At 43.3% G+C, this 12,170-nt stretch overlaps 1 protein-coding gene across 3 annotated transcripts in view; it reads left to right on the top strand.

Annotated features, from left to right (window-relative positions):
• The first annotated feature begins 7,862 nt into the window (after positions 1–7,862).
• Positions 7,863–12,170, top strand: part of SPATA6L (spermatogenesis associated 6 like) — a 36,900-nt gene continuing 32,592 nt past the window's right edge. For all 3 annotated transcript variants that reach the window (XM_030567490.1, XM_030567489.1, XM_030567488.1), the window contains exons 1-2: positions 7,863–8,052; positions 10,042–10,179. In XM_030567490.1, coding sequence (XP_030423350.1) covers positions 8,014–8,052; positions 10,042–10,179 — 177 coding nt within the window. In that variant the 5' untranslated portion in view covers positions 7,863–8,013. The remainder of the gene's footprint in view (positions 8,053–10,041; positions 10,180–12,170) is intronic.

Below are 12,170 nucleotides of genomic sequence, written 5' to 3'. Positions count from 1 at the left end.
CAGCCCCTCCCCTCACGCAGGCCCGTTACCGTTACCAGCCTGGCCGGAAATTAGGCCAAGCGTCACTTCCGGAAACAGGCGGAGGGTGGGGCGCCAGTGTGACGTCACTGCGCACGCCACCGGCCGCTGAGAGCCACCGGAAGGGGGAGGTTCCCGGCCAGCTCGTGCTGGAGGAGCGTGGGGGGGCGGGGCCACGTGTGTTTTTTAAGCCTCGTTGGGAAAGGGAGTAGGGTGGTGCGATGCCGCCTCTGTGCGAGGCTGAAGAAGCCCCGCGTACATCTGGGTGAGCAGCGTTTGAAAAAAGGAGGAAATTGGCCAACGGAAACCCCACTAAGATAAATGTTATGTGACTGCTCTTGATGTCGTTAGAATTCATAGCAAAAGTCCCATGAACAATCTGATCTCCTTCTTCCGATTGTCTGCCCAGCCAGCAGGGATGTGTGTACCTCATAGCAGCCAAATACAGCTTTAGAATGGGCTTCTAATAATCACAGTCCACAAATTAAACTTGGGATAGTTTGCAGCTATCTCCACTAGTGTATCAGTGCGTACAAACAGGCAACTGTTTGCAAGGTTATTGTAATCCATAATTAATTACATTATTTTTATTAACACCTTTGTCATAGCAGAACATACCGATTTGAGCATTTTAATCTGACAGATAGATGTGCCAAAATAATCCTGCGTTAAAATAAAGTTATAGCTGTAAAGTCAAAAGTTAGGAAATGCCAGAATTAAGATAATGTATGCAGAGGAGTTGTAGTCACGTTGGTCCCAGGATATTAGAGAGACAAGTAGGGGGAGGTAATATCTTGTATTGGACCAACTTCTGTTGGTCAGAGAGAGAAGCTTTAAAGCTTATATCCTGAAGAGCTTATCTCTTTCACCACAGAAGTTGGTTCAATAACAGATACAACCTTGCCCACCTTGTCTCTCTAAAACAGTGGCAGTCACATCCCTGAACTGTAGGTCAGAATCATTAAATTCTGGTCTACAGTTTCTTGTTCTAGACTATCATTTTTTGGTAATTTTTTAGGTAAAATCACTGTTCTCAGCACTTTGAAAATATCTCATTCCCCTCTCTTTAATTATCCACCCTGTGCACTGAATGGGGAGGGATTCTGTGGAAAAAAATAAAATGATCATGTAATAAAAGACTATCTTAATGCATATACAAAGGGGTCCAAACTAAAGTTGCACAGGCAGCCTGAATTCTATCATTTTTTAACTTTTGAAGTTAACTGCACTCTTAATTTTATTTTAACATAGTTTATTTGTATATCACAGAAGGTGATAGTACAGCTCTACTTGGTGCTAGTTTAGGTTAGGCTTCGGCTGAAGTACTGTGTCCAGTTTTGGTCACCAATGTATAGAATAGCAGCAAAGAATCCTGTGGCATCTTATAGACTAACAGACGTATTGGAGCATGAGCTTTTGGGGGTGAATATCCACTTCGTCGGGCTGCTTTTACAGATCTAGACTAACACGGCTACCCCTCTGATACTTTAATGTATAGAATGGATGTGGAAAAATGAAAGGATTCAGAGGTGAGCAACAAAGATGATAAAAAGGATGGAATGCAAGCCTTATGAGCAAAGGCTGAAGGCACTGGATATGTTTAGTTTGCAAAAAAAGGGAGATTAAGAGGGGACATGAGAACAGTCCTCAAATACTTGAAAGGCTGTCATAAGAAAGATGGAGAAAAGTTATTCCCTCTTGCCACAGAGGGCAGGACAAGAGGCAATGGGTTCAAACTGTAGCATAGCTCAGGAGTCGGCAACCTTTCAGAAGTGGTGTGCCAAGTCTTCATTTATTCACTTTAATTTAAGGTCTTGCATGCCAGTAATACATTTAAATGTTTTTAGAAGGTCTTTTCTATAAGTCTATAATATATAACTAAACTATTTTTTAGTACATAACTATTGTAAAGTAAATAAGGTTTCAAAATGTTTAAGAAGCTTCATTTAAAATTAAATGAAAATGCAGAGCCCCCCAGACCGGTGGCCAGGACCCAGGCAGTGGGAGTGCCACTGAAAATCAGCTTGCATGCCGCCTTCGGCACCCATGCCATAGGTTGCTTACCCTTGCCTAGCATGTACCCACGCAGCCTGTTTCTTTTCCCCTCTCTGCTTCTATCCACCTAGGGCCAGCTCCAGGCACCAGCGTAGCAAGCAGGTGCTTGGGGCGGCCAATTTAAAGGGGCGGCACATCCGGGTCTTCAGTGGAAATTCTGCAGCAGATCCCTCATTCTCTCTGTTCCCCTCTGAGCTGCTGCTGAATTGCTGCCAAAGAGGAAGAGAGGGAGGACTCGACGCCGAACTGCCGCAGAAGAAGCAACACGGTTGAGCTGCCACCGAAGTGCTGCCACTCGTCTTTTTTTTTTTTTTTTGCCACTTGGGGTGGCAGAAAAGCTGAAGTCAGCCCTGTATCCACCCCTACTGCCTATTTGTGCTTCTATGATGCTACAGTCTGTATCTCCTCCCCACATTGCGCACTATTCACCCTCACAACTTCTGCCACTGTATCTTGTCTATGCTGCCCCCTCTGCCCCATCCCCCCATAACTTGTCTCTAGCCCTATCCCAGTGGTCCCCAACCTTTTTGTGGCCAATAGCACATTCATGTTTTCAGAAGAGTGTGGCAGGCACCAGCAATTTTTCAAGGCTTATTTTGTATTTGTACATTAAATAATACAAAAAACATCATATTTAATATTACATAATATATGAATTCAGAGAGAAGCTGGCGCCCGCAGCCCTGGAGTACTCTGTCCCCAGCAGGCGTGGGGCCCCAGCTTCTCTCCCCTGCTGGGGACTAGGCAGGCCCCATACCTGCCGGGGACAGAGAACACCAGCACCTGCAGCCCCAGAGTTCTCTGTCCCTGGCAGGTGCAGGGCCACGGCTTCTCTCCCCTGCTGGGCAATAGGTGGGTCCCATACCTGTTGGGAACAGAGAACACTGCGCCCGCACCCTGAGTTCTCTGTCCCTGTCAGACGAGTGCACTAGGTGGGTGCACATAAAGCGCCCTCAGGCACCACGTTGGGGACCACTGCCCTATCCTCTCTCGTAGGCTTTCTGTCCTCACTGTTCCTATCCCTCCAGCCTACGTCTGCCCCCTCCACATCTATCCCTCTGTGCAGCCTATCTCGGCTTCCACTCTTTGTCCCTATTCCCACACACTTTTCTTTGGCTCTATCCCCACAATCTATCTCTATCTGCACTGTGCGCCTATTCTTCCCCAGCACAAATTGTCTCTGCTTCTCCTTCTCCACCCCTTTCTGCATTCCAGTCAGGCTGAGTTCTTCTTATCCTAAGTGCTACAAGTAGAGGGAGCCTTGAGAACACAGAAGAGACTTTTCCTGCTCTCAGTTCCTGTATCTGGCCCCACAGCAGCCCCCAGCTGAGAAAAAGAGCACTTGCCAGGAGAGTCCTGCTAATATCCTATAGCCCAACGCTGGAGCATGCTCAGCACAGATGGAATCTTCAGAGAATTTAGCTGAAAAATTCTAACAAGACTGTACTGAGCATATGTAAACTGAGAAAACTTGTAACTTGGCTGAATTTTGGCAGATTTTCATGAGGGTGGCAAAAAGACATATCCCTGAGACAGGAGCACGAACCCCTTTGCCAAATTTCAAGTCCCTGTACCAAACATGCTAGGGCTTCTCAATGAAACAGTTGAAAAAATGTTTTAACATGGGCAAAATAATATATTTTCTCTAGGGCTGTTGATTAATTGCAGTTAACTCACACAATTAACTCAAAAATTAATTGTGATTAAAAAAATTATCATGATTAATCACAGTTTTAATTACACTGTTAAACAATAGAATACAAATTGAAATCTATTAAATATTTTTATGTTTTTCCACATTTTCATAGATACTGTATTCTGTGTTGTAATTGAAATCAAAGTGTATATTATTTTTTATTACAAAAATTTGCACTGTAAAAATAAACCAAATAAATAGTATTTTTCAATTCACCTCACACAAGTACTGTAGTGCAATCTCTTTGTCGGTAAACTGCAATTTATAAATATAGATTTTATTTGTTACATAACTGCACTCAAAAACTAAACAATGTAAAATTTCAGAGCATACAAGTCAGGGTGGATTTGATTTATATCAAATTGATTTAAATCATGATTTAATCACTAGTCAGAAAGACTCAATTTAATCATGGATTTCTACATAAAAGTGCATTTTAGTTGGTTGGTATAACCTTAATACATACCTGTTCTTCACAACTCAGAGACAGAGATGTAGATTTAATTTTTAGAAGGTACACACTATAAATTTTTTAAGTGATTTATTTTGAAAACTTTTCAGATTAGTTTTACAGCTATATCAGAAAATGAATTATTGTTTGTTTATTTCATTTACCAAAGGTAATTGAAGCAGATATTTATGAAGTAATTGGGAGGTGAACTATCTCCAATTCAACAGGTTAATCATTAATATTTGGAGGATTTTCTTGCCATGCTGTATTAGGAGGAGAACATCACCAGACAGACATTTAAATTGTTTTATTTAACTAAAACAACAACGTTATGTATTCTGGATTTTTTTTCTTCAAGAGCAACTATATAAAACTTTAACAAAACAAGCACATCAATTTTTGAATTTAGTTAAACTTTCCAGTCTTTTAAAATTGTTTTTAACTAAAATAGTTAAATTAAATATTTAAAAAAAATTAAATCGACTATGTCAGCCAGGTCAACATGAGAAACTTAAAATAATGGCTTCTGCAGTTAACTCAGTCATCTTCACCTTCATTTTCCTGTTTGTTCATAATCTGGAAAAGAAAAACCAGCTTTCCTGTTTTTTCAGGTCCCAAATGATTTCTCAGTTTGGAATGAATTAGTCCAAAGGAAGAAAATATTCTTTCTACACCAGCAGAAGAAGCTACTGCTGTTATAAGTGAGATTATCACTTCAACAGTCTCTGAATCCAAGCGCTTAAGTAACTTCCACCAGCTCATGGTGTGACTTTCTTTAAAACATCATCAGCAAACATATATTTCTTGAATAGTTCACCCTTAGGTCTGAAGTTTATTATAGTTGGCATTATGGAGGGATGATTGCTGGATCTGCATGTCATAGCCAACTCCTCTTCTTCAACAGTTAAGGTTTGACTCTGGTACTGACTATTGAGAATATTTGCAAGAAAATGAGTTGGAGATTGTGTTTGTCCCGTTTGTTTTTTTAATGCTTGTAATTTAACTCTGTCATTGCATAGTTCTCTTTTTAAGATCTTAGCTCCTTCCAAATTTCAACAGTCAGCAATAAAACAGCTATTTCCCTGCATTTTGTTCAAAGCTACAGAAATAGGCTTCAGAGTACTCAGCATGTGTTCAACATTTCTCTTAAGGCCAATGTTTAGAACTTTGGCTGTGACAGTGCCATCTATTTTTTCAAGATTTTGTTCACAAACTGTCATCAGATTAGGCCAGTTCTTGATGTAGTGCTCAAAACAGTCCACTACTGAGTTCCATCGCATGTCTTGTGGGAGAATTAGCTTGGTTCCTCCCACTTTTTTAGAGCAGCTGCTGCAAAGTGGTTGTTATGGAAGTATTTTGCAATTTCAACAACATTCGCCTTTATTTCTGGAACACTGAAGTCTTTGGCTAGGAGGTTCATCAAATGAGCACTGCAACTGTATGTTATTAGCTTGGGACTTTTCTAAATTTCTTCTCATCTTGGGTACTGTGATGGAGTCTGCTTACCCTGCACTAGCAGAAACAGGGTTAAGACCATATTATTGACAGTGGAAATCCCGCCTCCCTGGCGAGACTGGGCATGCTCCAAATGCTCAAGCAGTATAAAGGGAGGGAATCCAGCTCATTCTGGGCTGGAGGCTGCAGGGAAAGGACTTGTTTGGGAAGTGTCTGTAGTGGGCCAGCCACAGACCCTGACTGTGCCAGGAATCAGAGCCACCCTCGGCCCACCTGCACCCCGGCAACTGGAGGAGCAATTGGAGGAGACTGGCCCTGTTGACCACAGACCTGACATCTCATGGGAGACCCAGTGCAGACTCTGGTAGGAAGTGACCAAGTGAGGGTAATGGAGTGGTACCTCCCACCCTGAGGGATGTGCTGGCTGTGGCTTCCTGCCACTCCCATTGGCCTGGAGCGGTGAACTGTGGCCACTGGGAGCCATGATCGGCTGAACCTGCCGACGTGGCAGGTAAACAAACTGTCCTGGCCCGCCAGGGTGCTTACCCTGGTGAGCCATGTGCCAGAGGTTGCTGACCTCTGTTCTAGACTGAACACTGAGTCCCATTGGGTAGATAGAAAGATTAACCTGAATAATCTATACAGAAGTCCCTGGAATCCCATAAGATTGGGTCCCTAATCCATGAACTACTGGAACTCATTTACAAAACCTTTCTTAAACATTACATGAATATATTGTCTCATACTATAGAAATAGAATTTATAATCCCTATTCTATGATGAGATATCTTTGAGCTATAATGTACCTTAATTAAAACTATCTTTTTAGATAGGGTTTTTCCTCCAAAAGGCATTTTGTCAAAGAAATCTGATTTAAATAAATTCTGATTTGGATTTCCAAGTTGGAAAGTGATATTAGTCAATATTGTATTTTAATGAGATTTAGAAGTTGGAAACAAAGTCTCCAATCATGTAAATGTAACACTGGTGGGCAGGATCGAATCTGGGACCTTTGGAACTAAATGCATGAGTCTCTACCACATGAATTAAAAGCCATCTGCCTCTTAGCTAAGGCCATAGAAGAGACTCAATCTTTCTCTAAGTCATCTCAGTGCCACTAGATGGAACAGAGCACCACAGGAGGTATGTGGGTTGCACAAACAGGCACATGTGTAACTTTACTTGTATGCATAGTACCAGTGATGTCTACTCATCTGAGCAAAACTGCACATATGTACATGCTTGCGGGATTGGGGTTTAGGAGAAAAAACATCCCCATGTGACCAACCAGTTCTGCCCAGACCATTAGTGATTACAGCTTGGATCACCAACGGTCCATTGACCAATTTGGTAACTTCTTTTTAGACCAAAGTAGTTTTGTAATGTATGTGGACAAAAGTTTAGACTTTTAAAAAGATTAAAAACTTGTGTTTGTTTTTCCAAAGTCCAATATGTTACAAATTACCTGTTTGATTAGCTTTACCCTTTACAGAAAATAATCTGCTTTGGCTGGAGGCTGCACAAGTAAAAGGTCAAGTGGAAGGGAGACTATTTCCAGAAAGTTGGGGGTAGGAGGTATGTAAAATTTGGGCTTTTTATAAGAGAAACTGTCACATGATTGTACATAGATGTTAATATGCACAGTCCTACACCAAACATTGCATAGACACATTACTTTATACACACAACCTTTTACCTAAAACCCATTGCATCATGTACTCACTCAACTATACATATTCGAATTACAATGTCAAACTGTAATGATAGTTAACTATAATGATAGTTAAGGGCTGGAACAGGTTATCAAAGGAGGTTGTGGAATCCTATGGGTTTATGAGGTCCGTTCCAGCCTTACATTTCTATGATTATATGCACACAGCCTTGTGTTTATGCATGCATGTCACATACATCACACGTGCCACATCTACAGAACTCGCACAAGATAGGCATGTGTTGCAAATCTTATAGACATGTATTATACACATAGCCCAGCCCAGACTGTACACAGTCGTTACATGCATAGCTCTGGGCAGGCTCCATGGCACACCTGCATTCCGCCCTCAAGCGTCGCTTGGGGAACATTCCCCCAACCCGCCCCTTCTCGCGGTTCGCAGGGAGTCTTAGCTACAGCCTGACGTGCGCCTGGCTTCCCCGGGCTCCAGGGGGCGCGCGCCGGCTGCCTCCGCGTTCCGAAGACAAAAGTTGGAACGTTTGAGTCTCCACGGCAACGAGACGCTTCCCCTTCCGGACAGCAGCGGCCGCGGGGAGATTGGGACAGCGGGGCCCGGAGGTGCGGCCAGCCTGAGAGCGGACGTGGGGAGAACCCCCCCGCCCCAGGATGCCGCTGAAGGTGGTGGTGGAGCTGCAGATCCACGCGGTGAGGCGGGTGCAGGGCCAGAACTAGCCAGGGCAGCGAGCGAGGGAGGGAGGGACAGGGCAGAAAGGGGACAGGGCTCCAAGGGGCGGGAGCAGCACATACAACCTTCCCTGGTAAGTACACGTGACAGCACAGGACCCTGACCTGCATCACCACTCCGCTACCCTGAACAGCTACCATGTCGCTGCCCCTGTCCCCAGAGCTGTGCGTGGAGTGCTTCGTGTATCACAGCGGCGTTAGCGCTGTCTTCTCCCTTCTCAGGGGCACTTAAAGGAAACTGCGTGTTTAAAGGATTTTATGCGGGAACTTGTAAATAAATAACAAACACTCCGTGAAACAGACCGAAATGACCTAATTGCTTTTACACGGCCTGCGCCCTTCAGCCCTAGGACGTGATGGATGGCAGCCCTGATTTCATATACGATGTACGCTGCCTATACTGTGGAAACAATGGGAAGTACACAGAAGGGTGTGATTTAAATCAAGGGGAAAGGGGCTTAATGGTAAAGGTTAGGTAAATGTCAGGACTCTACAACACTGTGCAATATTAATTGTTTAATAGTCTTTTTAGGGATTATTGTGTCAATTCAGAGTCTAGCAAGAGCAGATAATAATAATCTATCTTTTGTATAGTGCTTTTCATCAGATATGCAAATAGTTATTTTTAAACATTTCTCTCATCTCTTAGCCTTTGAATTTCCTCTTCTGGCATCAGATTAAAATATTTTAGTTTCTGTTCAGAAAAATGTTAAAATCCATGACATTTCATCACCATGAATACAGTTATTGAAAAAAGAATGTCCCAAATATAGGAAGCATAAAACCAGCAAATGCACAACACACTAACACTTTTTTAAATAAAAGGAGCAAAACTAAAGAAAACATTTTGGGCCAGCTCACACAGGCCAGCCACAGGTGTTTTTCTGCAGTGTAAATGTACACTTTTAGCCACTTTTGAAAATTTCATTCCAAAAACTCAATTCTGCCATTAGTTATACAGCTGTAAATTCCATTGGTGTAACTCGGAGGTGGGCAAACTTTTTTTTTGGCCTGAGGGCCACATCAGGTTTCTGAAATTGTATGGAGGGGTGGTTAGGGGAGGCTGTACCTTCCCAAACAGCCAAGTGTGGCCCGTCCCCTGTCTGACCACCCCTGATTCTTGCCCCCTGATGGCCCCCCTGGGACTCCTGGCCCATCCACCCCTCCTCCATTCCCTGATGGCACCCCCATGACCTCTACCCCATCTACTCCACCCCTGATCCCAGTCCCCTGACTGCCCCCCGCTGCCCCATCCAACCCCTCCTCTCATTCCTAACTGCCCCCCCAGGACCTTTGCACCCATTCAACCCCCCTGTTCTCTGTCCTCTGACCACCTCGATCCCTATCCACAGCCTTACTCCCGACCACCCCCACGAGCTCCCCTACCCTCTATCCAACCCCCCATGCTCTCTGCCCCTTACTGTGCTGCCTGGAGTACTGGTGGCTGGCAGCGCTATAGCTGCACTGCCCAGAGCACCAGGACAGGCAGCTGTGCCACCCAGCTGGAGCCAGCCGCGCCACTGCACAGCACAGAGCACCAGGTTAGGCCATGGCTCTGCAGCTGCTCTGCCCCAGGAGCTCGCAGCCCTGCCGCCAAGAGCATTGTGCCAGCGATGCAGTGAACTGAGGCTGCGAAGGAGGGGGAACAGCAGGGTAGGGGCCGGGGGCTAGCCTTCAGAATAGGAGCTCAAGGGCTGGGCAGGAGGGTCCTGCAGGCCGGATGTGGCCCATGGGCCATAGTTTGCCCACCTCTGATCTAACTGAAGATAGAACTGGACCCTAACTGTCACCCTTGTCAACAGAGAAGTCCAGAGCACGGATATTGTACTACCTACTTGACCATAATGGTAGTCCCTGCAGACTGTGCATAAGGCACATTGATGGGACAAAGTGGGGAGGGCTGCCCTAAAAGAATTCTCATCACCATGATTGTTTTCTCTCTTTCATAAGGTCACTTGCCCTGGTGTGTTCCTGCCAGAGAAGCATGACATTTACCTCAGTGTCTGCATCATGGGCCAATACAAGGAGACAGAATGCCTTCCTCCAATTTTCCCTCTCTTGTTTCATGAGAAGATGTGGTTTGAAAAGGTGATTCTCACTTATTACATGCTTTGGGATTGATTCTCTACTGCCTCCCGCTATTGATAGTAATTTACACCTGTGCAAAATGGGTGTAAAATGCTACCACCAGTGTACAGTTAGTAGAAGATTCTGATTTAGTATCATTTTACACTTGGTTCCCATGCAAGGTAGCAAAGAATCAAATCTTTTATATCTTTGAGGGACTGTAACTGGGAACAGGTTCTAAAATTTAACATTTTGCTATCTGAATTTTTATTCATGGCAATAACACCCAAGGTTGTGGCTCACTGGTTAAACTGGAGTTTGCTCCCAGGCAAACAATCCTATATAATCCCAGAAAGGACATTAGTGTATTAGTTCTCTTGCTTGGTATTTATTTGGTTGTGATCCCATTTCTGTGGAAACAAAATAACATCTCCACTATGGGATGACTATCATCTGATTTTCATGATACTGGCAGGCATAGAATTAAATATATTGACTCAAATAAATGACAGATGAACATTTTAACCAACATTTTACATACCATTTTAAAATCTGAAATAACCAAGAACACAAGCCTTCAGCCTGAATTTCCTTGGGAGTAAATGGTTTGGCTAACTCTAAAATGTTTATAAAAGATTTAAAAAAAAATACTCTCTCTGCTCATTTGCTATCATGTTGATGAATGATGATTTATGCTTGATGATGGTTTTTAAAAATGATTTTAGCACAGTTTGGCGTTGCCCATAGTGACAAGAAAACTATGTTGAAGCTGCTACTGGTAACATCGTTTTAATACACATGTAGAAATGTTTGAAGAGTACAGAGCACATCTGTTACCCTTATTCTTTCCCTAATGGTTCTTGCTCTGCTCTGTTAGGAGAATCTCTGCTTTTTGCATACAGCTTTCTGTGTGACAGTTTTCACAAATTTTACCACATCTCTCATAAGATTCCACTTTCTAAGGAATATGTTTAAATGCCTTTCACTTCCTAGGCCTGCAGTGACAGTTGAAGATGACTTGAGAGTGAAATTAGCTTTGTCTTCACTAGGAAAAAAGATGTGTTCTTACCTTATGTTAGCTAATCCTCAATAACTAACATGAAGTAAAATCCTGTGAAGACAAGGGAGTTATAGTTTGAACAAGTGTTAGCAGGTCAAGATAAATCCTAGGCTCCCACATAGTCTTTACTGTGACCTGCTAACGTGTCTGAAAACTACAAACTGCCATGTTTTCACTAAGAGAGTACCTCATTTTTGTTACCAGGTGTTAGCTTACATAACATAAGACCATACCTTTTTTCCTAGCAAAGATGCACTCTTTGAGTTTCCTTCCTCCAAAAAGCCTATCACTGAAGTACTGTCCTGAAAGCTTCAGTATTATCAGAGGTTGAAAGATGTTGACAAATTGGGTGGAAAACAAAAAAAATCCTTAATCCTATCTCAGCACAGAGGGATGGGCTAAATAATCTCTTGAGGTCCCTTCCAGCCCTACATTTCTATGGTTCTGTGTAAAGCAACAAAAATGCTTAAGGGCTGGGTTAAAACATTATTCAGTGGAGATATAGCTGACCACAGCAGCTTGAAAGAGGCAAAATACTAAGGGTTAAATCCTGGCCCTATTATAGTCAATGGCAAACTCACATTGACTTCAAAGATGTCATGTTTTCACCCCAAGGCAGAGGAATCTCTTTTAGGGTGGACGAGCAAATTGTGGCTAGGAGTAATGGGATGAAATTAAGCAAAGTAAAATGTATTTATTTTTATTTCATATTCATAAAATGTTCTGATTTTATGTACAGTCTTTGCAAATTACATAATAACAAATAGGATTGTCACCTTAGACCAGTGGTTCCCAAACTTGTTCCGTCGCTTGTGTAGGGAAAGCCCCTGGCGGGCTGGACTGGTTTGTGTACCTGCCGCGTCTGCAGGTCCGGCCAATCATGGCTCCAGGCCAATGGGAGCTGCTGGAAGCAGTGGCCAGTATGTTCCTCGACCCGTGCCGCTTCCAGCAG

This window comes from Gopherus evgoodei, chromosome 6 (genome assembly GCF_007399415.2).
Source record: "Gopherus evgoodei ecotype Sinaloan lineage chromosome 6, rGopEvg1_v1.p, whole genome shotgun sequence".
NCBI lineage: Eukaryota > Metazoa > Chordata > Testudines > Testudinidae > Gopherus > Gopherus evgoodei.
Note: the sequence above shows the minus strand (reverse complement) of the source record. Positions and strands in the feature narration are given on the sequence as shown.